Source organism: Rhipicephalus microplus, chromosome 1, assembly GCF_043290135.1.
Source record: "Rhipicephalus microplus isolate Deutch F79 chromosome 1, USDA_Rmic, whole genome shotgun sequence".
NCBI lineage: Eukaryota > Metazoa > Arthropoda > Arachnida > Ixodida > Ixodidae > Rhipicephalus > Rhipicephalus microplus.
This window is the reverse complement of record NC_134700.1, coordinates 254,264,852-254,292,748: the sequence shown is the minus strand read 5'-3', so window position 1 is coordinate 254,292,748 and position 27,897 is coordinate 254,264,852. Positions and strand designations below refer to the sequence as shown.

At 42.7% G+C, this 27,897-nt stretch overlaps 1 protein-coding gene across 1 annotated transcript; it reads left to right on the top strand.

Moving 5' to 3' along the window:
• The first annotated feature begins 231 nt into the window (after positions 1-231).
• Positions 232-5,964, top strand: LOC142814590 (uncharacterized). The gene is made up of 3 exons (XM_075893608.1): positions 232-2,086; positions 3,245-3,376; positions 5,272-5,964. Exons 1-3 carry the CDS (start codon positions 1,934-1,936, stop codon positions 5,551-5,553), a joined length of 567 nt encoding a protein of 188 aa, XP_075749723.1. The 5' UTR covers positions 232-1,933; the 3' UTR covers positions 5,554-5,964.
• The last annotated feature ends 21,933 nt before the right edge of the window (positions 5,965-27,897 follow it).

Here is a 27,897-nt window from a genome sequence, read left to right as displayed (position 1 = left end):
GCGATTCATTTACATATCCTACGGCTACCCCCTTAGAAAATTATTCGTGTAAGATATCCAGCAGGCGCTATTGCTTACACCTTTCCACAGCACTGCATGCATGCATATCACAGTAAAATTTTTTACACCCTTATAGGTGTAAAAAGGGTGTTATCGCAATTTACACCCTTTTTTCAAAATTTCACACCCTTTTTTCTTTTGCAACACCCTACAAGAAGGGTGTACAGGCAAAAAGGGTGTTGTTGAACAAGATGAAGGGTGTTAAGGGAAGGACTTAAGGGTGTACCCGTGCCACACGGGCACAGAAAATGACATTCGGTATATATAGCGAAGACACGTGCACTCAGTTCCCGAATGACATTTTTTCTCGGCGTTGCTGTTATGTCCAAAGCGAATGACATTTGACTTGATGATTTCGATCGCACCACCTTCCTAGTGAGCATTGGGTGAGTATATATAGCAATAAAAAATAAACAAGCGTTTACAAGCTTCATACACATCCAATGATAATTGAAAGAATAAATAAGCATATTACACTGCCGTTAGCTTTCGTTCATTAGTTTCTTTCACGACGTTGCAACCAACCATGGCAACTTAAGCCAAAGCTAGTCAGATCCACAGCATAAAAAGGAAATGGCGCCTGGCGCATTTATTTTACATTGCATATATACCAGCTGAAGAGAAGTTTTAAGCAGTTGTTTGAGTGATTGGTGTAAATAAGATACGCGAAAAGTTTCCTTCTAGTCGAATCAAATGTCGTTTTATATTTCTCAATCAAATGAGTCCTGGCGATGACATTAGAGGACGAACGGCATTTGGGCGATTGCGATTTCGTTCATCCGTGATGTGGCACCACGCGAATGGCCTTCAATCTGAAAGCATTATAGGAGATAAATGCCATTTTTTCTGCCCGTGTGGCACGAGTATTAAATGCATCCATGCTTACATATTAAAAAGACTTGAGTGGAGCAAAGTGTATGTTGTACTGCATTTTTTAAGATTATGGTGTCATCGACACCACACAAACAAGGAAATCCTTTATAAAGCCATTGTCACAACGTTATTTTTTGTAATATCTTTATTTTCATATGAAAAGATCATGATATACACTTTTTGCTTCGCAGAAAACTGTACAAGAACAATCAAGAAAATGCACAAAAAATGAACACACACTCGCAAAGGTTCAACATGTGTGTAAATATTTTTATATTTACATGTGGAACAAATTTGGTATCGAAAGAAGGAGAGGTACTTTTGAAATAATTTTTCTACAAACGACACTCAAACGACATTCCGGAAAGTTCAAAAGGCTCAAATTCAACAGCCACGACGAGCGCACGCCGTTCTCACGCGTTACTCGAATATAGGATGTGCTTGATCAAGAAGGAGACGCCGCCATTACCACTTCCTTTCGGGAGCGCTGTTAGCACGACGACGGCTGCTGGCCCTTCTTTTTTACTTCTTTCTCCGGCGGCCGTGGCAGGGCACAGCGCCTTCGGGAAGAGGGGATGAAAGATGTAAGGAGACGAGAGAGAAAGAGTGGCAGCGTCTTTGGAAGGTTACGTTCGCTTGCAAGTGACGACTCCAGCAGCAAACGCGTCAGAGAGGTCGTGTCCATGTAAGCATGGTTTACCCCCTGTCCCTCTCCGCCCCCTCAAATTCAACGTAGAGAAGCGAGCGCGGAGGGAGATACCATTGCATATAGAAGGTGTGATGCTTCCGCACTTTCTCGGCATCTCTTTCCACACCCGCAAGCTTTCACTCCTCCGTCAGTACTCGTGAGTGCGCGCCATTTTGATAACTGCGCCGTTGAAAACGTGACTATCTGCGCCGTTCGCAGAGTGCTGAAGCGTTTGAATAGTATTTGGCGTGCATTTTCTTCACTCGCGCTGAGGACTTTGGAACGTCAATTTTGTGCGCTGCGTCATCCGAGATGCCGCCGATCCGTTGTCTGCTGACTGTACCGCACATTCAGATAAAGCGGACGTACCACTTGGAAGAAGGTTCCGTGGTCGCCCTCAAACATGCGATTGCCACATGTCCTGTCCTTGGGTCGCAAGTTCAACTGTCTTGCAGCAACTTTCAGGTAAGTGACTGCTTATTTGTTCAACTGTGTATTTGTTGAGAGCGATAAGTGCTTTTAATCGTCGTTGAAAGCTGAGGCCCGTTTTTATTTTTTTATTTTTGCTGCGAGTTTGCGTAGTTTCGTATTTAAAGGCTGGGAATGTGCGCTTCTGTACTATTGTTAGTGGGGTCCGGTTTGCCGAAACAGTGTTGCTAAGAGGAAAACTAAGCGTGCAAGTTTTTGTATTATTTTACAACTCATGCGTTTTTATTGTCTGCCTCATACATGTGTACGCGTGCCCGAATTGACAGTATGTCGAAAGGCAACTACATGTTTCGCGTATCGACATCGTAGCTAGGCCTCACTGAAGGCTTGTCAATGGTCGCAAGCCTTGTGTTCACGTTCTGACCGCATTAACCTCTCCTTGATGTAATTTAACTCACCCCTCCCACACACCACAACAAAAAAAAAAAAACGTGTTGATACTCGAGATAACATCGGCTGCGATGTGGCCGAACGAGTTCGCCGTGCACTTTTGAACTTAGTTCGCTGAGCATGCGGCTGAACTACACTCGCTTCAACAAAGTTCGTTGATTTTGAACGGTTGGCAGCGCACACCACTTTTCATAGAATGCACAAATAAAGCATGAGAACGTAGTGAGGCGCTTGCTTTAATATTTTCAAGAATGTCACTTTTGTTCTTATCGTACACAAACCTGTGTTATCGTCGATCTAGAGTGTATTGTAAGTTGGAGCGCTCTCGAGTGTTTTGTATTGTTGAATTAACATATATAGCGTGTATGATGCGAGTTGTGGAGTTGTCTCAAGTGTACGTGAGGAGAATTGCATAGTGAGGGGATTAGTCGAAAATTTATTTCGAGTAAAGATGCCTATGCGTACCTGCGTGCGTGTTTGTGTGCGCGTGCGTGCGTGCATGCGCGCGCGCGCGCGCGCGCGTGTGTGTGTGTGTGTGTGTGTGTGTGTGTGTGTGTGTATGTGTGTGTGTGTGTGTGTGTGTGTGTGTGTGTGTGTGCGCAAGGCATTCCGGAGGCCGTGTCTCCAACAGGCCATGCGTGCTGGCAGCTGAGCCGTGTCTTCGCGATCTAGGAACATACAGTAGCGAACAAACCCTCATACATCTTTTTCAGTTCATTGACAATATACGGGGTTGGTTTGCAGGTAATGGATCCTCTGTTCAATGAACTTGTCGACCTCGCTACTGAAGACAGCATACCCGATATGTCGAAAATCGTTCTTATGGCACAGCAAGAAAGTAGCGGGAATGAAGCGCCGTCATGTTCATCGTCACAGGTAAATTTTCTGAGTTTTACGTTCTTATTGTTTAATATTATTAAGATTAAATGCTCTTTTATAAATATTTAAATTATCAGTTATTTAGTTTTGATGATCAGTTGCAACTGTTGGCGCGAGTGATTTTTGGCAGCGAGAGCAAAACGGCACGAAATGTCTGAGTTTGTTATCAGCTGATGTCATTCTAGAAGTCCGATGTTAAGTCCTAACGCCTGATGCTCTTCTCTAGATTAGTTATCGAATATGGTACAAATCCTTTGCGGATGTTACGATCTAGCTGCTTTTTAAGTTTTACCGGCTTATGTTGATTTGAGTACATTTTGTTGGAATATTACTTACGGCTAGGGACACGTATGCTGTGGGTGAAAGAGGAAGTGTGATTGTGAGCAGCAAAGCAGGGGGACTTGAGTCAAGCGCAGTGTTTCTTCGCGGAAGGTGCGGGTGAAATCGGTGTTGTGGAATAGCAGGGAATGAATTAATAAATTTTGAAGTATTTTATTTGAAGTATTATTTAAATTAAAAAAATTGTATTGAAGAAATTGTTTTATTATCTGCGCTTTTCGCACGCTGGCATGCAAGGCCCTGGTTATGTTTTTTTTTTTGCGTGCGACACAAACTTGCGTGCACTCACGCAATTTTAGGAGGGTGCCTTTTTTTAACCATTGCAGTTTTTTTAAAATAAAAAGTCTATGATACGCTGGTTCCTGTCGTTTTCGCACAAACTAGATGGCGAAGCGAAAATAACTTTCTGCAGCTAAAATGACGACCACGTGACAAATTTAAAACTGTTCAATTAGCATTTTAATTTTGGGCTTTAGTGCCGTATATATCAAAGTTCTAGTGGGAAATCATAAGTAATCGCACCTGGCCGGCACGAAGCACAGCATAATACCGAAATGACCCGTGGAGCGGAAATGGTGAAACTTAAATGGAATGGTGCGCCAAAGCAGAATCTGGTCGTAAAAAGTCTGCAAACATCTTAAAATACCCAAGTAGACAGCTTATCATTTGTCTAAGATGGGTGGTCCTGATATTTTCCGTTCTGAAAATATAAAAAGGCTAAAAAAACATTTCACTTCTCTGCAAAAAGAAATGGCAAAGTGTCTGCGCCAGAGGTTTATTCTTAGACAGGGGAAAAGTTTCATTGCAGTTTTCTTGTGCACAGTGCATAAATAGTACGAGAGAGCGTGTACCAGTTCATGGAAATGCCGATTTTTGCTTGCACTACCAGGTGCAATGAAAAGCTTAAACCAGCTCTGCCGTTATTATTGTAAAATACCTACCACCTCGTCATTGCAATGTATGAATACCAACTTGCCGCTGCCCTCTATGCTATGCATTGTATCTCAATATTGTATATTGTGCATTCCCACCCCTGAAACTGCCCGCGAGGGCTTACAGTAATATAATAAATGATGGCAGTGTGAGCTATAGCAATAGGTTTACAGTTTCTAGAATGTGTTGTGAAAGACTGGCGTGTATTTAAATATCTCCATGCTATAAGCAATATCTAGTACATTTACTGACCAAAGTAATAAAAGATGGAGCTCTCAATTATCGTAACACTGCAACTTTACGAAATACAGCTTATTAAGTTGCCCTTGCTATGTTATTACTCACTACTCACCAACAGCTAGCGAAGTACCATTGAACAACACTGCCAATGGCGTGCAGCGGAGTTCATTTTGTCAGATGCATTATATTGTTTTAATCTCCCAGTTAAACCATAGTTATGCTGCACACATTGAAATTGTTGTTAATGATAGATATCACATCTGTAATGCTAAAACACAAGTTGTGTCTTTTAAAGTGCTCTAAACCTGTTTTTTAAACTGTACAGAATTTGAAGTAAGCCACTCAGTGAAGTCTTATGCATTTTCACTTTGCCTATACAGGACGACATGCCAGCAACGCCATGTGTATCTTATAATGGGGCCGTCCTTGAAGATGCAGAGTTTTTCTGGCTGATGGTAGACCAGACAAAGTGTTTTCAAGTGACTAATGCAGAGGAAGGACTTGTCGCAATTATGTGTGCAAACTGGTTGTTCAATGTTCAATATGCTTGTAAAGCGTTCAACACCCTTGTCGTCCTCGAAAGATTTTTTCTTGAGCTCGAAAAGACAACACCAAGATCTGTTGTTGCGAAGTTCTTAAACATTGTCGTAAAATCCACATAGTCATATGATAATGCCATATGGTAATGTTCTTGCACATTTGCCTTACTGCATATTTTTTATGTTTGATTGTATTGATGATTGAAAATTTATTGATTATTATTGCCGTTTTTAGTGCCGCATTAATTTATTTTGCATTCGCTTCACAAGTCGTGCATGTTTCTCCTTTTGCATAGCCGGGCACACATGCTGTCAAATAACCCATGGTCATTGAACTTTTTAGTTATTACCATATTACATTCCTGCAAGACAGAACTATTGTGCAATAGTTTTTGCTGCTTGTTTGCTAATCTAAATAACATTACACTGCCTTGGTTATGGTCAGATTAGATTATGTGGGCCATTATGATATAATGCACATTGCAAGAAGCATGTGTAAAATTTTGCAATAAATGTAAATAATTTAGAGAAAAACTGCCTTGTGGTACTTGTTCTTGATATTTAGTCTGCACAAATCCATATTTATTTCTAGAATGCATCAAAAACAGATTTCTTTAAAAGTGAGAGCGATGCGCATCTACATAGCACTGTTGTTTTTATATATGCACAATATTTTTAACTTGGTAAGACTGAACCTTGATTTAGCCATGCCAGGTTTAACTGCAAATTAAGTTGCTGAAATATGTGTATTCTCTGCATCCTGTAATAGACAGGCGCACTGCTTTGAGTACTATATATATTAGCATGTGCCGTGCATACATGTGCCGTGCATACCCGTTAGTGCTCTGTGGAAGTCGATATATAGCCATGGATATTCGTGCACATATATATTGACTTCACCCTGCCCTGAAGCGGAACACTGCAGCGCACGCCTATCGATATAGCAGAGGGTGCACACTTTTCCAACACCCTTGAAAAAGGGTGTTCCAGTTCAAAACACCCTAACACCCCAATTTTCATTTTGCTCGACACCCTTCGTCTAAGGTGTTCACATAACACCCTTTCAGTAGGGTGTATCTGAAAACACCCATAGGGTGTTCCTCTGGCGACAAGCCAGTTTACACCCTTAAGGGTGTAAAAAAATTTACTGTGGTGCACTGATTTGGTGAGACAACGAAGCGGTCGATAAACAGCGCGGATCCTTCTTTTTTTCTCTAACTTTAGCCTGCACACAAACCTAGGAACCCAAGAAGAAGGCATTCGCTCGTCAGATTGCCTCAGCAGCGACGCGCAAGCAGCCACGTATCGGATTCTAGACAACGGCATTTCCTTTCACGGTGGTGACCCGTGATGTAAGGCCCTGTTACGCGTACGGTCGGGGCATGCACGCCACGATATTGCAGCCGTCGAGAGAAATAGAGATGCCTGTGCGGTATCCGTGAGGATTGGTTTTCCCTGCGCCAGAGCGTTCTGGCTAATTTTCAGGCCAGGAACGTTCTGTCCCTTTCTGCAGATATAGAGGCTTCGCAAATGCTCGGTGGGACAAAATGTGTGCGTCGCCATGTCAGCATTCGAAGTAAACCCCGTCCTTTGCTTCCCATTTATTTGCTTCATTTGTAAACAATGACGTAGCCTTGCTTTCCTCACGCTGGGCACTAATGGCCACCGCTGAGTAACTCTCTCGATGCAATGAACTGTGTTTATGAGGGCATCCAGACCGAGAATTATTGCTGCCATCAAGTATTGCTGCCCCACTAGTTCTCGGCCAGTGAGCTCATCAATGTGAATGAGAAGTCGAAACGATTCGATGAACAAGGTAGCACTGAGCGAGCTAATTCTTTTGTAAAAGTGCGACAATTTTTCTTTCTCTTTTTTTCTCCCTCCTTTTCTCTGTTATTAGAGCTTCATGTACATCGGCGTGGCAGCATAGGCCCACCGAATGTGTGCTGCTCACAACGCAATGAATTAGGTTCCCGCCCTCTAACTTTAGCTTTTGGGATGTTCACTTACTGAAAGCTTTCAATGAGTCAATATTAGAACAAAATTGTTCTTTGTGTACATGATTTGAGCAGTCATATTGGTTTTATTAGCAAGTATCCCAGTTGGGGTACTGGACGCTGGTGGTCAATAGTATTTCCAAAAAAAAAATGAATAAACAGAAGCTACTTATGCAGAGTGAATAAACAAGCCTGAATGCAGAAGGTGGTATGCAATCAACCATAACGAAGCGATCAACCGTTTTTTTTTTGTTGGCGCTTCAATACTGTGATGAATTAGACAAAATTCAAATAGTAAAGGGTACAAAAGGGTACCTGAGTATCTCCAGTTGCCCGTCGGCTGCCTTGTTCATAAATTAGGCTTCTTTTCTCCATCAGGACATCCAAGGTATTTCCACCAACTTCTGCGAACGTTTACAACAACTGCTATATATGTATACAACACAAAGGCTGGGCATACTTAGTTCAAATAATACTGCTCTTGTGCCGGTGCCACAGCACTAACGAGCAATTTTATCTGGAGAGCGATGATTACTGGAGCCGTGTTCTCTTGTCCAGCTATATAAAGTAGCACCAGGTCGAAGAAAGTTTAACTTGAAACTACACGATGTTGCATACAATGATCGAGTGCCTCTTGCTCTTCAGCATACACCGAAGCCTTAGTCTAGACCTTTCTTAAGGGGAAACCAACAAACCGCAAGAGCCCCGCCACGGTGGTCTAGTGGCTAAGGTACTCGGCTGCTGACCCGCTGGTCGCGGGCTTGAATCCCGGCTGCGGTGGCTGCATTTCTGATGGAGGTGAAAATGTTGTAGGCCCGTGTGCTCAGATTTGGGTGCACGTTACAGAACCCCAGGTGGTCAAAAACCTCAGAGCCTTCCACTACAGCGTCTCTCATAATCATACGGTGGTTTCGAGACGTTAAACCCCACATAAAAAAACAAACGGTAAGAAGCGGAAGGTAGGATACAGAAAACCTGACGAGCAAGATTAGGGAGAAGCAACTCACGGGATTCGGACCGGTGTGCGCTTGTGTGCGTGTACGCGTGTGTGTCGTGTGTTTGTGTGTGTTGTGTCTGTGTTGCGTGTGTGTTCTGTGTATATTTGTATGTGCGTGTGCATGTATTTGTGCCTGTATATGTGTGTTTGTGTGTGTTTGTGTGTGTATTTGCGTGTGAATGTGTGTACTGTGTGTGTTGTATAAGTGTTGTGTGTGTGTGTTCGTGTGTGTTGTATATGTGTGTGTTTGTGTTGGGTACGTGTGTGTTCGTGTGTGTGTTGTGTGTGTGTGTTGCGTGTGCGTGTTTGTGTGATTGTGTTCTATGTGTGTGTCTGTTGTGTGTGTTGTATGTGTGTGCGTACGTGTCTGTGTGTTTGTGTGTATGTTGCGTGTTGTATGTTTGTTTGTGTGTGTTTGTGCATGTGTGTGTTGTGTGTGTTCTTGTTTGTGTGCGTATGTGTGTGCGTTGTGCGTGTATGTGCGTTTGTGTGTGCGTTGTATATGTGTGTGTTGTGTGTGTTTTGTGTGTGGATGTGTGTGTGTGTGTTGTGTGTATGTTGTATGTGTGTTGTGTGTGTTGTATGTGTGTACGTGTGTTGTGTGTGATAGTGTTTGTGTGTGTTTTTGTGTGCGTGCGTTTGTGTGTTTGTGGGTGTGCGTGTGTGTTGTGTGTGTGTGTGTTTTTGTGTATGTGTGCGCGACAAGAAGAAAAGGTAGCTGCGTTTCCACCTGTGTCAAGTGCTGCCTCCACAAGTTGGTGATAACTATGTAACATTTATTAAAGACAGTTTTTATCTGGTTACTGAAACCAAATTGAACGCGCGCACCTCCCCTTGGAATAATTGATCAGTTGATTAAATTTATTGTTGTCTATTTCATAAACAGATAAAGGAGCGGAGAATAAAAATCTGAATTCCGACGGCCTGACAAGCTCGCCGTACCATTGCAAGATCTCACAACATGCACAGCTACAAATGCATTTGCATACTAATTTTTAAAAAGAGGAACAAGAAAAAAGGTGCATCATTGGAAAAAGAGGTCCATCACTTGGAAACATCGAATTTGAAGAAGAAAAGAGCTACAGGGGAATAAAGAAAAATGGATGGTTACATAGTAGTTACCTCAAGCGTTTACAAATTGCAACTGTTACTTGCTTGGTGCACAACAAGACAGATCACTCCAACCGAAAATTTGATCAAATGAAGATCACCTATGAATATACCGTAGCGCCGGCTTTCGCGTGAGTGCTTATGACTGTAAGCAAAAGGGAATTCCTTTTTCATCCTTTTCTTCTTCTTTTTGTTTTTTGCAGTTTCACTCGTAACAGCACTCCAACTCTCTTGAAACCGTACGATTCCTTCTTTCTTTCGTTCTTTCTTTCTTTTTCATTCTTTATTTCCTTTTTCTTCCATCTTCTTTCTTTCTTTTATTCTTTCCTTCTTTCTTTTTTTTTCATTTTTTCCTTCTTTATTTCTTTCCTTCGTTCTTTCTTTCCTTCTTCCTTTATTACTTTCCTTCCTTCTTTGCTTCTTTCTTTCCTTCTTTTTTTGTCATTCTTTCTCCTTTTCTTTCTTTCTTTCCTTCTTCATTTCATTTTTTCCTTCCTTTTTCCTTTCCTTCCTTCTTTCTTTCTTCCCTTCTTCGTTGTTTCTGTCTTTTCCTCTTTCCTTCTTTATTTCCTTCTTTATTTTCTTCTTTCTTTTTTATCTTTCGTTACTCGTCACAGCGATGAGCCGCCAGATGGGGTGGATGCTGTGGCGGGCCGATAGTATCCACAGTTGGGCGGAGACATTGGCACGGCGATGACACCACGCTTACTGTTACCATGACAGACAAGCATCAAAACGCTGCCCTGTGGCGACATGTTATATGAGAGAACAAGTAACTGGTTCTATTTACTACTTACTCTATAATGTCCCGTTTCGAAAATTGTAAAGTTAGCTTTCCTGCTACGTAGTTTTGAACTAATAGCGGCTTGTCGTTTATATCAAATAGCCTGTTAAAGCGCGGTCTGCTTACGCAATGGCGTGTAAAATGTCGAGTCTCCTCTATTGCTATATACCGCTCACAAGAAACAAGCCCCAGCACGTTTAACTGGTACCCCGTCTCCGTAGAAGCATGGCAGGTGGCTCCATTACTTGTTCAAATACGCAGTGTAAGAAAGCGCACTTAGAAATTATTAACAAAAAAGGATTCATTGCCGTGAACACCACTAAGGAAAGGCGCAGTCTATTTGACACGACTTTTTCAGACGGATATGCAAGAACCTTGTTTTCAAGCTACTAACCAAACCATTTTCCTCCAAACCACAAGCGACTGCTCTAAAGTGAAAGAAAAGCAGCTGGTCACGTTTAGCACATGCCCCCGCCGCTTCCAGTAAAGGAAAGAAAAATACACGTCTTCCCGGATTTGTAGTGCTATGCACATTTATAGATTTTCACATCGATGGTTGCGCAAGTATTTTATATAAGGAAGCTTGCCGGAGTGGGTACTTAAGTCACATTCTCAAGGGTCTGTCAAACTGTAAAAACAACAGCAAAAGATAGCTGCACAGGCAGCCTATGTCTGGCAGTCTTCGTAGCTATCGTTTTCGTTAGTACGACTAAATATAGGAAGAATCCCTAATTTGCTCAACACACAATCTTTGACCCTATAGTCGACTTGTGCTCCTCCCCCCTTTTTTTTCAGCTCGTTAACCAGGTAGGAACAACAGTTCTTGCATCTAAAACTGGGGATACCAAATTCAGAATCACTCTGTACAGCAGCAGAGAACATTTAGAAAAGCTAGTAAGCCGTTATTTGTGCGATCTTTTTTGTGAGCTTATAGTCGACTTGCGATGATCACGAGGTATAAGCCGCGTCATCGCTTCTCATGCATCTGCATAGCAAGACGTAGGTACGTACATTACTGTAAGAATGCTTAAAATAACAATCGTCATTCGTCTTTTTTTCTTAGCGTGTGTGTTGAGGCTGCTGGCTGGGTTTAAGTGTACCGTCACTGCCTTATGAAAACATCAGTCGATTTTTTTGTGTGTGTCTCAATTTTTTTCACTCGATTTGGTGTCGTACACGCTTCTTCTTTTCCTTTCTTCAAGACGCGCCCAGCCCCGCCCCAGTCAGTGTTTTTTACCAGATTAAAAGAAGACGAAGGCAAAAGAAAAGCCCCGAAAATGGAAATCGGGCAACGAAGTGACAGCGGCACAAGCGATGCTCTTTATTAAAAATGCCACCCTAGTAACGCCCACCAATTCGCCCCCTCCCACTTTCCCCCTCAGTGCGATTTATCCAAACGTCCCGGGAAGGTCGCTGCCGTGTTTTAACAGGGATCGGCTCGAGGCACCCCGGGTGGGTCAACAAACAAACATACTGCAAGCCGCCATCGCGCTCTGATTTATTACAGCGCTGCTCGGCGGTGGGGGTGCTTGTACAAGCAAACTCCTGAATGCTAGCCGCTCCATGCTGGTCCGACGCTCTCCTCAACTGAGAAATTTTTTCGCCAAGAAGAAAAGAATCCAGGATGAGAGACACCCTAACAAGTGAGCTTGCAGGCCCAGTGGAGGGGCTTAAAAGGCACCTCCGGGAGTGCGTCTCTCTGGACGAAAGTGCACGACGCGTTTTGGGGCAAGCTTTTTCTGTCACTTGTCTCGTCAAAAAGAAACTAGATACACCACTTCCCGAGTAGAAATTAGGTTGAGGCTTACACACACCGTCTTTGTTTAGTTCTGGCCCATTAATAGAGATGCGCAACAATTAACTTAAGGTACACAAAATGCTGATATATCGTTACGAAAATCTGCTCTGTCTTATCTTTCGATAGTGCTCACTGCCGTATGTATGTATGTATGTGTATGTATGTATGTATGCATGCATGTGTGTGTATGTATGTATCTCTTTGTGTGTGTATGCATGCATGTATGCATGCATGCATGCATGCATGCATGTATGTATGTATGTATGTATGTATGTATGTATGTATGTATGTATGTTTGTATGTATGTATGTATGTATGTATGTATGTATGTATGTATGTATGTATGTATGTATGTATGTATGTATGTATGTATGTATGTATGCATGCATGTATGTATGTATGTATGTATGTATGTATGTATGTATGTATGTATGTATGTATGTATGTATGTATGTATGTATGTATGTATGTATGTATGTATGTATGTATGTATGTATGTATGTATGTAATCACTCAGCACCCCGCCTGCCCAGTATTAACGCGGTCCCATGAGAGAATGGGACACCACATACGTACATCAAAACATATACTTAATGATGTGTCTGACTTGAACGGCACTTCCCTGCGTCTGCGGCATGCTACCGACCCACCGGTTAACATTCGAAGAAGGTTGACCGGTACACCAGGCGGTAAACTTTCGCCTGCGTGAGCACAATAACTTTCTAAAAGGTCATGCTATAGATCGTGCACTTGTCACTATATACGCAGTCGCGACTGTGGATGTGTTTCTCTGTTTGGCAACACCGCAATTTTGTATCGTTACGGGAAGCGAACACAGGGGGAAATTGTAGGAGCTGCCCATATCAGTGATCTGTCCGATGCATGCGTCGCTCAGGTCTCGATAGCCTTACTTAAAAAAGAGCTCGACTATCTGAGATTACGCGGATAGTTATCAATTGTTGTTTTTTTTTTTGCAACTTGTTTTCAGATTGGTCCCTCACGTATACGTGGAATGCAGTGTTTTCATTTAAGAGTGGCTTTTGCGCAATAAATGTTTCAGTTGGCAGTCAGCGGTTGTCCTGTGTAGTTTCCCCCTTAATTTCGTCTCTCGTTTTTTTTTTGTTTTTTTTTTTCGCGTGGTTTATGATTGTGCATCCATTCAAACTAGCCCAACTCACCAATTTTCTGAGGTTCACGTATCAATCAAAGTATAGACAGTGACATTTCGCCCTTTTATATGACCTACATGTGATACGATGCAGTGCGGAAGGCTTCAGCGACCGGAAACAACAGATAACATTAACTAGTGCATAATGCTTTGATTCTGGCACAGGCACGGTATTATTTTTTTTCCGCTATTCATGCGGCTGTTTACGTCACTTCTTCAGGAACTGAGCCCTACAGTACTGCATGCTTCTTTGTGAAAACTGCGAATCATTAAGCTTGCGGCGTTGCCACGTAATGAACAGAAAAATGTGACCGGCTGTCCCAAACTCTCGAGTGGCAGCATAAAGTCTGTTTCCTTCTTAGAAATATTTAGGTGGACATGAAACAGTGTGACTTGCTTCAGGTGCATACTGACTTGACAAACTTTTCCACAACTACTTCTGCGGTAGGCCTCTGATCCGACGAGTGTTACATATTCAACATCGGACATCTGGAGAAGCAAACCAATGGCCGTACAATGTGACCGCAAGCGGTATCTAAGCGCCAAAAGTATAGCGCAGTCTTTTGGGTGCGCAAATGTTCCTATGGGCGTACTCAGACCGTTTGACTATACCCAAAGAGAGAGCCATCCTACTTGTGAGGATTAGCCTCTCATTAGGGGAAAGTAATCCCTCACGTTAGCGTGGGAGGATGGGAGACAACCTTGCCTATAGAACTTGGAGTGATGATTTCGGCAGGCGAGACGTTACGCAAACGCATTCATGGCAGTTACTTTACCTACATGTCACCATCTAAACTGATCAAACGTAAAGTTACGTAAGCCCCTTCTTTTCGTAAAGACGCATTGATGCCGACAGTTGCACTCATGCAGTACGGCATCTTTAGTGACATAACGTACTATTCCCTTTGTGACTGCTGTCGTGGGTTTCACATAGCTGCCTTGTTCATGTTCCGGCTGACATTGTTGAAAAGTACCCATGATAACGTAGACGAAATTCCTTTTGCGGCTAAACAACGACCTTCAGTTGTCAACCGCAACAACTGTGCGCATTGACGCGAAAATTGGTGTTACACAGTCACGTATTTGTACGAGATCTCGCAACATATTGAACCTGCATATTGAACGCAATCACAAAGCGAGAAAGCTATTTCTTTCGTTGCGCTCCGTTACTGTTGTATACTATTTATAAGAGTGATACCACATCCATCTAACCCGTTTCATTTCAGTTATAATTAATCGCAGAAAATGTGAAGCGCTATTGGAGGAACACCAGCAATAAATAACATCAGTCTTCTTTTAGAATACATAGTGAGGCGGCACGTTCGTCTCCCTAAAGAAGGGGTTTATCAGTGTTAAACGCAGTGTCTTCGTTAGCTTTTGAAAGTGTGTGGGTTCGAACTTGTTGGTACGTACGCCTTCGTCTTCACGAATCAGCGCAAAAACGAGGAGACAGAAAGAAACACACAGGAAACAGCGTTGGTTCATTAGGCGACACCGTGGATCTTCCATCTGGGTTAATAAATACTAAGTTCCCTGTATTTGTATTTCCCATCTGGGAACGGTGTACCTGAGAAGCAGAATGTTTGCTCCACTCAAAACAAACAGGCACTTGAGGACAAGCCCAGAACGTAAACAAATCACGGCATTGGTCGACCTTCATTAATAACCGCTGAGCGCTATGTCGTCAGTAACGGAGCAGGTGCTTCAAGCAGCAATAGAGGTGGAGTTACCGATGTCACGACATCCTTACTCTTTTCCAGATGTACATCAACAGACCAATCGCTGAGAGCATCGTTCGTGCTCCCACATCACGAGATACGCCCCTAACGTCGAGTTGGTAGCTGTCTTTTTTTTTTTCAGCGACGGAGGTTCACGTTGATTCAATTACAAGCACAAAACTAATGAAGCACATCACCCACGCTCACTATATCATAAGCGAGGCAGATGTTTAAGCACCCCCCCCCCCCCTCCACACCAAAGGTGGGGCGAGTGATGTGACAAAGGGACGAAGGACGACTACAATTATTTGACTGCATTTGTTACATGTCACGTGGGCCCGATGCGCAATACTTTTATCTTGATTGTATTTCTCATTCCCTTATCACAGGGTAGCAAACCGGGCTTTTCTCTGGTCAAAGTCCCTGCATCTCTCTCTCTCACAGTCCCGCTGTGTGTTTTCAACATCATGAGTGGCCTACATCAGCTCCAACAAACAGTTGCCACTTAAGCCTATACTCACGAAAACGTCTTACGCCAAAATTTTTGCCTAAGACGATATTTCAGCCAACTCCAATGCAGGACGTATCATTCGAGAGAGAGCGGTCGACCAATGGGGAAGCGTACTTACAAAAAAAAAAAGTCTTCTAAATATGGCCCTTGATGTAGATGCGGTGCCTATTGTGAATAAAGAACACGTGACAATGTTAGCGTGTGACAATGTCGGTAATTCCAACAGATAATGAATGCGGAATTTTGTTTATCACGGCCACATATACACGACACGATAAAGTACTTTGATGAAGGTACAGTTACAGCTGTAGGCAACGCAAAAGTAAAAATTTGAAAGAACAAAAATTTAAGATAGTAAAATACAGCAAATATTATCGTCGGCAACATCCATCAGCGCTGTTTCATGTGCGACGTCTTAATTCCCCACAATAGCTTGGCAGTCATCGAAATCTGTAGAACGTTGGACTAGAAATCATTGGTGATGAAGCCCTGTTTCATACACTAAAGGTCGCAACCTGAGAAAATACGAGCTTTTCTTTGAGGAACCTCTCAGAAAGCTTTTGTCTATTTTGTGCTCGATTCATTTGGCGCCACGTCGCACCAACAAAACCACCATTGTTGACATGGCTGCTGCATTGAGAGTGTTAGTAAGGCGTTGTCGATGCGCTGTAAATAATCATAACTAGCAATATTTACAGTTTACTGAAGCATTTTGTTATACCAAAGGGGTAACGCGAAAGCGTTTTCAAAAACAGCGCCATTAGTTTTTTGCTCTTTACACCGACAGCTGGAGCCACTAGCGGTGGCCAACGAAGGAACTGTTTGCCAATTGGTTTTGCGCCAAACCCACAAAGCTTCCACTTCTCAAGGACTTTTCTTCATCGGCTGGCCTGTTCCACTAATTACATGTCCGACGTCATCTTTGGCTGAAATTTTATTTTACGAGCGTATGACGTTTTCAGGAAAGGCGCGCTGGGTTCTAATCAACCTTTGACATCTCTGCCTTTCCGCATTAAATTCTTCGAAGAAGCGTCGTATCCGCCACACACTCGCTAGGAATATCGTGCAATACTTTTATGCAGCGGCTGACGACGATGAAGAATTATTACTGGAGTGGGTATGCGCCACAAATAGTAGGTGAAAAAGACCAAGCTTTTGTTGTGAGATGGGTCATTGAACGACCCACTCTTTACGAAATTCGTATTGTGTGACGCCTCGTCGTTCTTTTGATGTTCTAAAACACTTTCTTACTCCCAAATTTAACGCGATTCTTTCCTCCACATCAAGCCTACCTTAGGCCACTTTTGTGATGAGTTCCAAGCGCCGGCGTGGCTCAGTGGTAGAATACTTGGCTTGTTCGAATCCCATTGTGTTTTCTTTCATTTACCAAGCTTTTTTTTTTTTTTTTAAGAGTGAAGCTGCTCAAGTTGTTGGTCTCAACATGCACGTATCACTTGGTACGGGACCACCTAGTTCTGACTGACTCAGCAGGTGCGGACGGACGGACGGATGGATGGATGGATGGATGGATGGATGGATGGACGGACGATTAGCGGTTTACCAATAAAACCCTTCGAAGCTTCGTCCCACTCATCATCATTCATTACATGGACATGCTGTAACTTTTCCTATTTCTTGCGATATTGGTTACGGACACCGGCGGCGGCGGCGGACAAATACGGCGCCGCACGTGACCTGCGTTCTGATCTCATTACAGCTTTCCCTGTGAAACGTGGGGCATGTTCTTTTGCTAAAGAGGCGGCGTCTTGTGTCCATTGTTTTGTTTTATCCGGGGAAGAGCTTTGTTCGTTGGTTTTCCGCGTTTTCTTTTTTTTTTTTGTAGCCAAATCAGGTCGAAAAGGGGCATTCCGTTGTGTCACCGACATCAAAATAAGAAGACATAAACGTTAAGGTTGTAGCGAAAGTGAGGCCGTCAGAGACGTTCATGCAGTCAGCGTGTCATGTCTTTTGAATACAATGGGTAAGGATAGCCCTGGAAAATTACACTGTGCAGCGTTTGTACGAAACAATTGCGTTTTCACGTCGAGGCCAGTGAGATAATTCGGGCATTTTATTACACTATAGCTCATACCTTTATCCTTCTATTGCTCTTTAACCCAGTGATGCTATCATGCTGCTCACATGGGAACGAAAAAGTGTTCTCTGACGTCACTCCGAACCGTTTTCTTTTTCATAACTAAGCAGTCATAGTCTACGCTGTGCCGCCGTCGATGTCATCATCGTCAGAGTAGTAGTAGTAGTAGTAGTAGTAGTAGTAGTAGTAGTAGTAGTAGTAGTAGTAGTAGTAGTAGTAGTAGTAGTAGTAGTAGTAGTAGTAGTAGTAGTTGTTGTTGTTGTTGTTGTTGTTGTTGTTGTTGTTGCTGCTGTTGTTGTTGTTGTTCTAGTGGCAGTTGCTGTTCCACAAAGGTCACATGACCAGAAGGAGAATCCATCAACAAGTTAATGAAACGAAACTATGAAAATGGTCGAAATAATTCTGATGATTCTGGTGAATCTTGGTACCACACACCGCAAAAGCAACTCAAACTTTCTCTAATTACGTTAAGTACAAACCTACATATGTTGTGTTAAAGGCCGAGTAAAGAAACTCACTTTCATTAAGTACGTTAATAAGAAACGTATTGTTGGCGTAAACCAATGACAAGCACTTCGGTTCGTAAGAGGGCCATGACAGGGAGCGCACAAATGGCAGGTGTCCAGTTTCACTGACGCCAAATCCTGGTACAATAAGCTTTCGTTAAAATGCCACTGCGTCAGGTGGTAGGTCACGTGATCTCACTTTGCCCAATGAAGTCTAATAGCGGGTTTCAAATCTAGCACCAGGTTTAGGTGATCTCGCCAGCCGATCACATACACTCGCGTGCTTATACTGCTCTGCTCTCGGCTGGTTTTCATAGCGTGGAACTGGCTGGGTTTTTTTTTTTTCTCTTTTTAATTCTGTAGCACCTCTGACTAGCCAAAAATGCTGCTTGGGCGAGTTGGTTCATAATTAAGATAAATTTACCAGTGCACCCCGCCACGGTGGTCAAGTGGCTAAAGTACTTGGCTGCTGACCCGCAGGTCGCGGGATCGAATCCCGGCTGCGGCGTCTGTATTTCCGATGGAGGCGGAAATGTTGTAGGCCCGTGTGCTCAGATTTGGGTACACGTTATGAACCCCATGTGGTCGAAATTTCCGGAGCCCTCCACTACTGCGTCTGTCATAATCATATAGTGGTTTTGGGACGTTAAACCTTACATATCAATCATCAAATTTACCAATGCAAAAAAAGAGGATCGTCTAGGAAAGACACACACAGAGTCAAAACCGTGTGTGTGTGTGTGTGTGTGTGTGTGTGTGTGTGTGTGTGTGTGTGTGTGTGTGTGTGTGCGCGTGCGCGCGTGTGTGTGTGTGTGTGTGTGTGCACGTGCGTGCGCGTGTGTTCGTGTGTGCGTGTGTGCGTGTGTGTGTGTGTGTGTGTCCGTTTTAGATGTTCCATCTTTTTTTTTCGCGATGGTAAATCTATCCTAACCAAAGACTGGGCAGAATCAATCTGCCACTCACACCTCTATTGTTGTAAAAGCTGTAATCCACAGAAAGCTGCAAAAAAAAAAAAAAAACACTCACGTCGACGGTACACTGTTTCACCACATCACACCGACTGAGCACTCGTACATTTGCTAGCACTGGGATTTTCCGGGCCCTCTAGGCCATATATTACGTGATTCATACAAAATCTATAGCACCACTACACTAACCCGGAAGCAGTTAATATGGTATCTGGGGTTTAACCATTTCCAAAGTTCCGATATAATTATGAGGGACGCCGCATGTGAGGGGCTCCGAAAATTATGACCATCTGGTGTTCCCTAACGTGCACAGACATCTGCAGGTGCGCCTTCAGCACGCATTACTTGTGACGGAACCTTAAATATATAAACGCTTGCTGCAAAAAAAGACAAAAAAGGGCGGCGTGTGTGTTTATTTTATTCGTTACAATCAACTTTTAAAATAGGTGTTTATGGTAGGCATTTTGTGGCTTATCTTACAACACTAAGGGCCTGCTTTCGCCCATTACAAACCCTGAAACGCGTTGCGACGATTATACGATCAGCCCCTCTCCGTGCAGATGCGGCTGGAGCACCGTCCCCATCACTCGTGGGACGATAAGGCAGTTACCACATTGCCTTTTAAGTATGGCGGGCCTGTATGAGCGTCTTCGACTATCCCACAGTGCCACCGACACGTACGTGTCAACGTATTTATTGATTGATTTCCTCGTCTTTCCAATCCGCTTTCCCACACTCGCACAGTAGGTCAGTAATCTGGGCGTGTGTCTGGTTAAACTCCATACCTTCTCATTTTTGTTTTCTTTCTTCCACCGAATGGTCTTCAGTTAATCTTATTGTTCCTCATGTTTTTACGATGGCGACAACAGATTTCGAGCTAAAATTTCTGGTTTGACGTACACATCGCAGAGGAGTACCACTTGGGTGTAGTTATGACTTACCCCCGTATTCTAGAACGCCCCTCCACTCAACGTTGCCCCTTCACTTGAGAAGTTACAGTACGAATAAATATATCAATGCGCACGGGACATCTGGCGCACGCAACTGTGCGCACTGCGAAGGAGTATATAACTGTAAAAAGCTGAAAATAGAAATTACCATAAAGGCACCTAATTTGTCCTGCTATAGAAAAAATAACGAGAATGTCCGATGGTCTTCAGCCCCAATTTAAAGCCAGAAGTGCGCATTTCTCAAAAACTTCATACTTACAACCTGACTACACACCCAAAGTTGCAGACAGAACAAAAAGTATAGGCACAGTTTTTAAATTAGGCGAACCTTAGTGCATACGTTTACTTAATAAATAAATAAATAAATAAATAAATAAATAAATAAATAAATAAATAAATAAATAAATAAATAAATATGTTTACTTAAATCCAACATTGAGTTTTTCGCTGCTCTGTGCGGCCGTTTTTTTTTTTACATTATATAGCTGTTACTTTGCTTCTGCAGTTGTCACAGCACACATTTGTGCGTGTTTTCTATTCCATTCATTTCTGTTACACTTCTGAACAGGCCTGCAGCCAGGAACATTTCCGGGGGGTGGCAATTTTTGACGGTTTTAGAGACCCGTGTCTTTATTATTTGTCCTTTGTAAAATACCTCCCTCCATCTGTTTGTCGGTGGGAGCCCACAATAAATTATTTGTCTTTCATAAATCCACCTCCCTCACTACGGCCTACCAGCCTGCTTCTGAGTGTTTCATCTCCTTTATTTGGCTAGCATGGTACGTTGGTCATTTCGAGGATCCGATGGAGTGATTTGACTGTTGCTATGTGTGGTACTACTTGATCTAATAAACTAAATTAACGAGACAATAAGCCAAATGTTGTCATAACTTGTTGTCTCTGAAAACTATTATTGAACTTTCTCGGAGCTTAGGGGCCGGTACTCACAAAAGCTTATTACGCTAAGAATTTTCCTAAAAGAATATTTCACAGAATCACGACGTGGGTCATGCCATTATCGAAACCAAATTACCCACGATAAAACGCACTTACTAAAGGGAAGTCTCATGAATGCGGCCTCTCAACAATTAATTCGAGTAAGCCCATACTTACACCAGTGCAGGTTTCATATACCTTTTGTATCACCTGTGCGTGTATCAAGCCCAGTTGCTCGTTAAAACATCGATCCAAAATCCTTCTTGTACCTAATGGCCTTATCTGATAATGGAGAACACAAAATTGTTTTCTTTCTCTAATTTTCATATAAAGCAATGTTCGAATGTTCGCGAGAGCTTATTCGAAGTTGTGGTACTGCTGGTAAAGTCTCAAGCCGATTTTACAGCACATGTACACATGTACCATTCTGTAGTGATTCCATTTATTTGATCGTCTTTCTAATGTAGACTTTCTATTTTGTTTTCGCTATTTCTGCCTCTATTTGTACAAGGTGCCCTAGGCGTGTTGCTAAAGTAACTGATGGAAGTCGCCTAATCATTGAAATTGTTTTTAATAAAGAACGATAAGAAGTAAATAAAAGAATGAATATTTGTAATTTGGCCTGGGTATTTCCATTGTATTTATTTAATATGTTGTATTTTTCCCGCTACTTATCCTCAGTTAATCTGTCTGTAAATAACTACAAAGGAAAACTATAAAACAAATTAACCATGTTCGAATATGTTTTTGCGCGACCATATTACTTTACCCGCTTTACGACTTTGCTGGGCTGTCGACTTCAGTCTTAATAGTCATGATTGTGCAATCGCCATCATCACTACCTTCTCTTGGTTAAAATGTCACAGTGCAACCCAGATGAACATATAGACGTACGTAAGCATATAAACGTAAAAGATAATGAACCTAGTTAAGCATATTGCTTCGCTGATTTAGAATGTAAGCTTCAATAACGAATGCCAGTTCTCTTTGAAGGTCTATTGAACGTCACTTTCATCTTTTGCATACTAATTTTCATAACCACTCTTTACACTAATGTGGTCAAAGGCCTCCATACTTCGCTGCTGTTCGTCTCCAAAGTTTCTGATCAAGGTAATCGTATTTTCGCACCGCAGGTTCCTCAGATATTTGCTTACAATCTTAATTATAATCTTTCACAATCAAACTGCCTTCAACATTTTCTCAGATAGTGCAGTGAATAGCAGTAGAGAGATTGTCTCCTCGCCTGACCGTTTCCTCGATTAGTGACATTGAGGTAGCGGCTAAGTCTATCCAGTTGATTGCTAAGATATTCACGTCTACTTCCTGTACAGCTCGGTCACGCACTGTAATATCGGTGCAACGGAAAACAAAAGCCAGTGAAGGAAAGTCATGAGTTAAAAGAAACGAGTTGTGAATAATTTGCTCTCAAGAACGAGAAACAGAGCGTACCACACGTGACTGGTAGGGAGCGTTTTCGTACTTTGCGTTATCTACAGAGACAACCTTCATTAAATATTTATGTCTTCTCAGCGCCAGATAAGCTCTGGTCTCCCCTTGCGTTGGAACACTGTGTCGCCACGCTATACACTTCGTGTGTACGGTAATATTTATCATTAATGTCCCATCACACACAAGCGTTAATGCAACTACCGGGGAGAAAAGTCCCATTCAAATCTCTGGGCCATTGTTTTATTATTTCTTGATTTTGAAACAAATGTATCCAATCTCAATTTTAAGAGGAAAACCCTCGTATGTACAGCCGTGACTACGTCTGTGTAGAGCACTGGAGCAGCCGGGTTTTTCTCTGTGAAACGAAACCTTGAGGCAGTTTCGGTTTCTGAAGTGGTGTATCAAGAGTGTGCACCGCCTAGTTGTCAGGCTGACCACGTCGGAGCCTGATACTGCCCCAAGGTTTCGCCCCGCAGAGCAAAAACCACCTGTTCGCGTGCTCTACACAGACATGGCCGAGGCTGTACATGCCCTTGAGGTAGTACCAAAAAAACATGGAAACTACTGGTATTGTAGGGAGTAGATAAATATGTTACCTTAAGTTGTGAACACAAAACGTGATGTGGCATAAACAATAATTACTATATATATATATAACAAATAAAGCAAGTAGGAGTGTGAGCGTCACTTAGAATTTAAATGTTTCTAGAACAATGGAAGGAAAAAAAATGCTCCACGCACATGTAATAAGCCTTAAGCCCTTTGTCTCCTCATACAATGAAACTGATGTTTTCAGTTTAATGGTCTCTATTACGGCAACCTTTAGGCAGCGGTAGAAAGAATACCCTCTCTATTTACCTTCCCGTCACGTTGCTGAGAGAGAGTAAGAGACAAATGGTGACGAGGCAACGAAAAAAACCAGCGAAGAGGAGCAGCCATGACGTGTCACTTGCGTTCTGATCACGTGGTGTCACGAATCATTATACGTGTTCAACGGTTGAATGCGCCGCCGGTCGTCCTTCGGTCCGGTTGTGACGTCCGTGACCCCCTCAACCTCGTTCTCGTCTTTCACCGTCGCTCTTTTGCGTCCCTCGCCCTGGTGGCCTCACGTCATTGCTGAACAGTGCTCCCGACTCTCGTTGTTATCTGGAAAGGTACGTTGGAGAGAAATACAGAGGCTCGACTTGTCTTCGGAGCTGCTATTCTCGGAGCCTCAGATGAGGGTATTTTAGTGGCGCCGACCCGCCAGAATCATGTTTATTTCGACTCACTTGTTGACGGTGACGTCGATCTGCACGGACACGCCTTTGGGGTGGCTGGCAGACACAAAGAACATCGAGAACGAAAATGGAAGCTTTTTATGCTAGCGAAATAAAATGACACTCTCGGAGGGAGACGCGCACACTTAGCACCACTAGCGCGTAGTGAAACGACGTGATGATGACGACCTTTGTCTACATCGACGCATCACGTTATCAAATGTGAAGGTCGTGGCGCTCTAATGGAGAGCAGTAACAAGCTTCGTAGCTTGACAACCTCGAGCTTTACGTTTGCCATTTCTTGCTCATATGGCTTGCAACACAAGTAGCTTCTATAATAGTGAAAGCTCGGGCCAGTAAAGAACGTAAGCGTAGATAGATATATGGGGATTAACGTCCCAAAACCACCATATGATTATGAGAGACGCCGTAGTGGAGGGCTCCGGAAATTTCGACCACCTGGGGTTCTTTAACCTGCACCCAAATCTGAGCACACGGGCCTACAGCATTTCCGCCTCCATCGGAAATGCAGCCGCCGCAGCCGGGATTCGAATCCGCGACCTGCGGGTCAGCAGCCGAGTACCTTAGCCACTAGACCACCGCGGCGGGGCTAAAGAACGTAAGCGTTACTTTACACAAACAAGACAGACACTATAAAGCAAAAGACGATGACACACAGAGCCAACTGTCTGTCATTGACTTTTCCTTTGTACGCTGTATGTCGTCATTTCTAATTTTAGTCTCAGTCTTGTTTTGCGCTGTCCAACACATTACGATCCTCAACCGACAAGTTCAACTGTCAGCCATTCAGAATTAAGAATGTTTTTTTACAGCGAGTAACGAAAACAAGGGACACGACAGGTAATGGAAAATAGCCCCGACTTGTAACTGACATTACGTCGGTAAAAAGCGTCTATATACAATCCGAGTGAAAAGAAAGAACGAACGCAGATAGCGTGATCGTGAGGCTGTAACGACATCGGGCACAGGTCAAACTTGAAATACCATTAGTGCTAGAGTCCGGCGAGGAAATCGATTTCATGATTCAGTAACGCGACTGAGGGTGTGCTAACACATATGTCACTGACCTTTTCTTCTTTTTTATCAATTGTTCTTGAATAGTTTTGCAAGCCATTTGGGTCCAACGCTACGCCGTCAGTCTGGACCCGTTGAAACGGTGTGCGCACCGGCAGTCGCGACGATGAGTGCCGATGTGACCCTTCGCAGAAGTAAAAGCATTGTTTCCATAGTCACGAAACCAGTGAGTTGCGTTGGGAAGAAGTTGCACTGGGCAGATTTGTCGATGCGTAAATAACCGAAAACGCGGAACTGGTCGACCCCAACTTGGACCATTTTGAACAAATATAAAGGACCGTTAATTATTATTATTATTATTATTATTATTATTATTATTATTATTATTATTATTATTATTATTATTATTATCGCGCACACAAGAAGGATAAATGTTATTCATTCAGCAAGCGAAAGGAAGAGTGCAGTTTTTCCCGAACTCTCTCTAAACGACAATACAAACTGGACCGTCGTTTATATAACGCCGTATTAGAAAAAAACGCTTCTGACAGACCAGCTTAGTTTTGGAAGCCTGTACATAAACGGTCAAGCATAAGCGAGGAGTCTCTGCGGCTACTGGACCCGGATGGTGATGATTTGATTGATATGTGGGGTTTAACGTCCCAAAACCACTATATGATTATGAGAGACGCCGTAGTGGAGGGCTCCGGAAATTTCGACCACCTGGGGTTCTTTAACGTGCACCCAAATCTGAGCACACGGGCCTACAACATTTCCGCCTCCATCGGAAATGCAGCCGCCGCAGCCGGGATTCGAACCCGCGTCCTGCGGGTCAGCAGCCGAGTACCTTAGTCACTAGACCACCGCGGCGGGGCGACCCGGATGGTGTCGATGTGCATGCCGTTGCTGTCTGTTTCGCCACTCATTTTCATCAGTTTATAAGGTACCGGATTCTAGGACTCAGATAAGACATCAAAAGGAAATTAGCGCATCTAGTGGTCTGTCGTTAAATGAAAAGCTCATCTGTTAATGCATTAAGCACTTAAATCCATCCTTATTGTGTAGACCAGATGACATCCCTTCCACCATGCTAAAGGGTTGTGGTAGTATATTTGCCCCAGTACTGACTACAATATTTAATAAATGTCTAAACGCTTCCACATTTTCCAGCAGGTGAAAATATGCACGCGTTTTCTCAGTAGTCAGGTCGGGCTGCAAAAATGATGTTTCTAATTACAGGCCTATATCTCTACTGTGTGCTACAACACAGATTTTTGAGCTTGCTCTTGACAACATATTGTATGTTAGCGTGGAAAATTCAATGATTCCTAATCAACACGGGTTTCTCCCTGGCCACTCAACTACGACAAGTCTTGCAAGTTTCAAGACGTAAATTGCCCCACCTATCTTTCAAAGAGGAGATGTTGACATAGTCTACCGTGAGCCGAGGAAGGCTTTTCACGTATAGTCAGCCATTTTGGTTAAACTTGCAAACTTTGATGTTGACTCGTCTCTTGTGAATCTCTTGCACAACTATCTACTCAATAGATCATGTTATGCTGCCGTAAATGGCCAAACGTCTTCCTTGTACAAAGTTACTAGTAGGGTTTCTCAGGGGTCGGTATTAGGCCCACTCTTATTTTTAGTTTATGCTAACGATGTTTATTTTGCAACTTCTTATTCTTCTTTTCTATTATATGCTGATGACATCAAAATATTTATGAAAAATTTTATCAATTAAAGACAGTCGCTTTCTGCAGTCAGATTTGTGCTATTTCTCTGAATAGTGTGACAATAATAATCGTTCCCTGAATACCTCAAAGACCAAGTTCATAAGTATATCTCGCAAAACATCCATCGTATCATTTCCATACTCTGTCAGTACCGTGTCGTTATGTTAGGTTCATGAGTTCAGGGATCTTGGTGTTCTTTTTGATAGCATGCTCAATTTTCTGCTCACACTAATCGTACTGACACGCGAGGCCTTCGTTCTCCCGGTTGTGTTTGCAGAATCTCTCGTGAATGCAGTTCTGCTACAGCCTTCCAGAAATTGTACACCGCAATATGTTTTCGTCAACTGGAGTATGCATCTGTGATCTAGAATGGCATCACTAATTCTGGCAGTGACGCCATTGAGTGAGTCCAGAAAAAATTTGAGCATTTACAACCATCATTTAGCTAGAAACGACTCTAGATCTCGTTCCAACACGGGCAGATTATTATCGTTACCATCACTTCACTGCCGACGAAATTGCGCTGACCTCTTATTTCTTTACAAACTAGTTCACGGTATGATATTCTGCCGTTTGCTGCTGATAATCGTAAAATTTTGGATTCCACGTAAGTTAACCAGAGAGAATCGACATGTACCTGCCAACATCCTTCAACACTCTACCGTTAACAAAATACAAAGTCTATAGAACGTTAACTTTCATGATCTTGATGTTTTTTACAGTTCACTGTCATTGTTTTTATCTGAGCTTTGCACTGTCTGAAGGTATTTCTTTCACAGTTTACAGATTCTTTCCTTTTCCGTTTTTTAGGAAGCCTTCCAATTAGTTGTGTATATTCCCCTATACTTTTCACTGCAATTTCATGATTATCGTGTTGTATTTTTATTTTAGTCTTCCCATTATGAGATAATTTCTTTTTGTCTGTGAGTTCTTGTTTTTTAATTTAACTTTTATTATATTTTTCCTGTAGATTGTGTTGCATCGTATATTTTTATTGTTTTATTTTGACGTGTGCCAGCACTAAGACCTCATAGTTGTTCCAGGGCACGTTAAATAATTTACTGATTGATTGATTGATTGATTGATTGATTATTGTTGTACAGGGTGAAGGCAAATAGTTCATGGTCAGTGGCCAACGTGTAGAAAGGCGCTAGTTTTTGATATTTTCAATAGGCTTGACCCTAATGCTTGATTGTGCGCAGCTCACTGTTCTGCACCGCTTCATGTAGCTGAAATAATAGGCTACACCCAAGGTAGCCCAACTGCTGTCAGCACAGCCTTCCAAGGACCAGCCTTGATTAAGACAAAGTGGCGCTTGTTAGGAAAGGAACACATGTAGAACAATATAAGGAGGTCGCAAGCATCTTATCGATATATACATGCCCGTAGGTTGATTGCAAATCTGTGAAAAGAGGCTCACCTTCAGAAATGAGAGTGGTTAGGAGTCACTCGT

Excerpts from the sequence above, each read along its gene's own strand:
- LOC142814590 (XM_075893608.1), top strand. The coding sequence starts at position 1,934 with ATGCCGCCGATCCGTTGTCTGCTGACTGTACCGCACATTCAGATAAAG. Across the intron at positions 2,087-3,244 it reads TGTCTTGCAGCAACTTTCAG|GTAATGGATCCTCTGTTCAA; the intron begins GTAAGTGACTGC and ends GTTGGTTTGCAG. Across the intron at positions 3,377-5,271 it reads CGTCATGTTCATCGTCACAG|GACGACATGCCAGCAACGCC; the intron begins GTAAATTTTCTG and ends TTGCCTATACAG.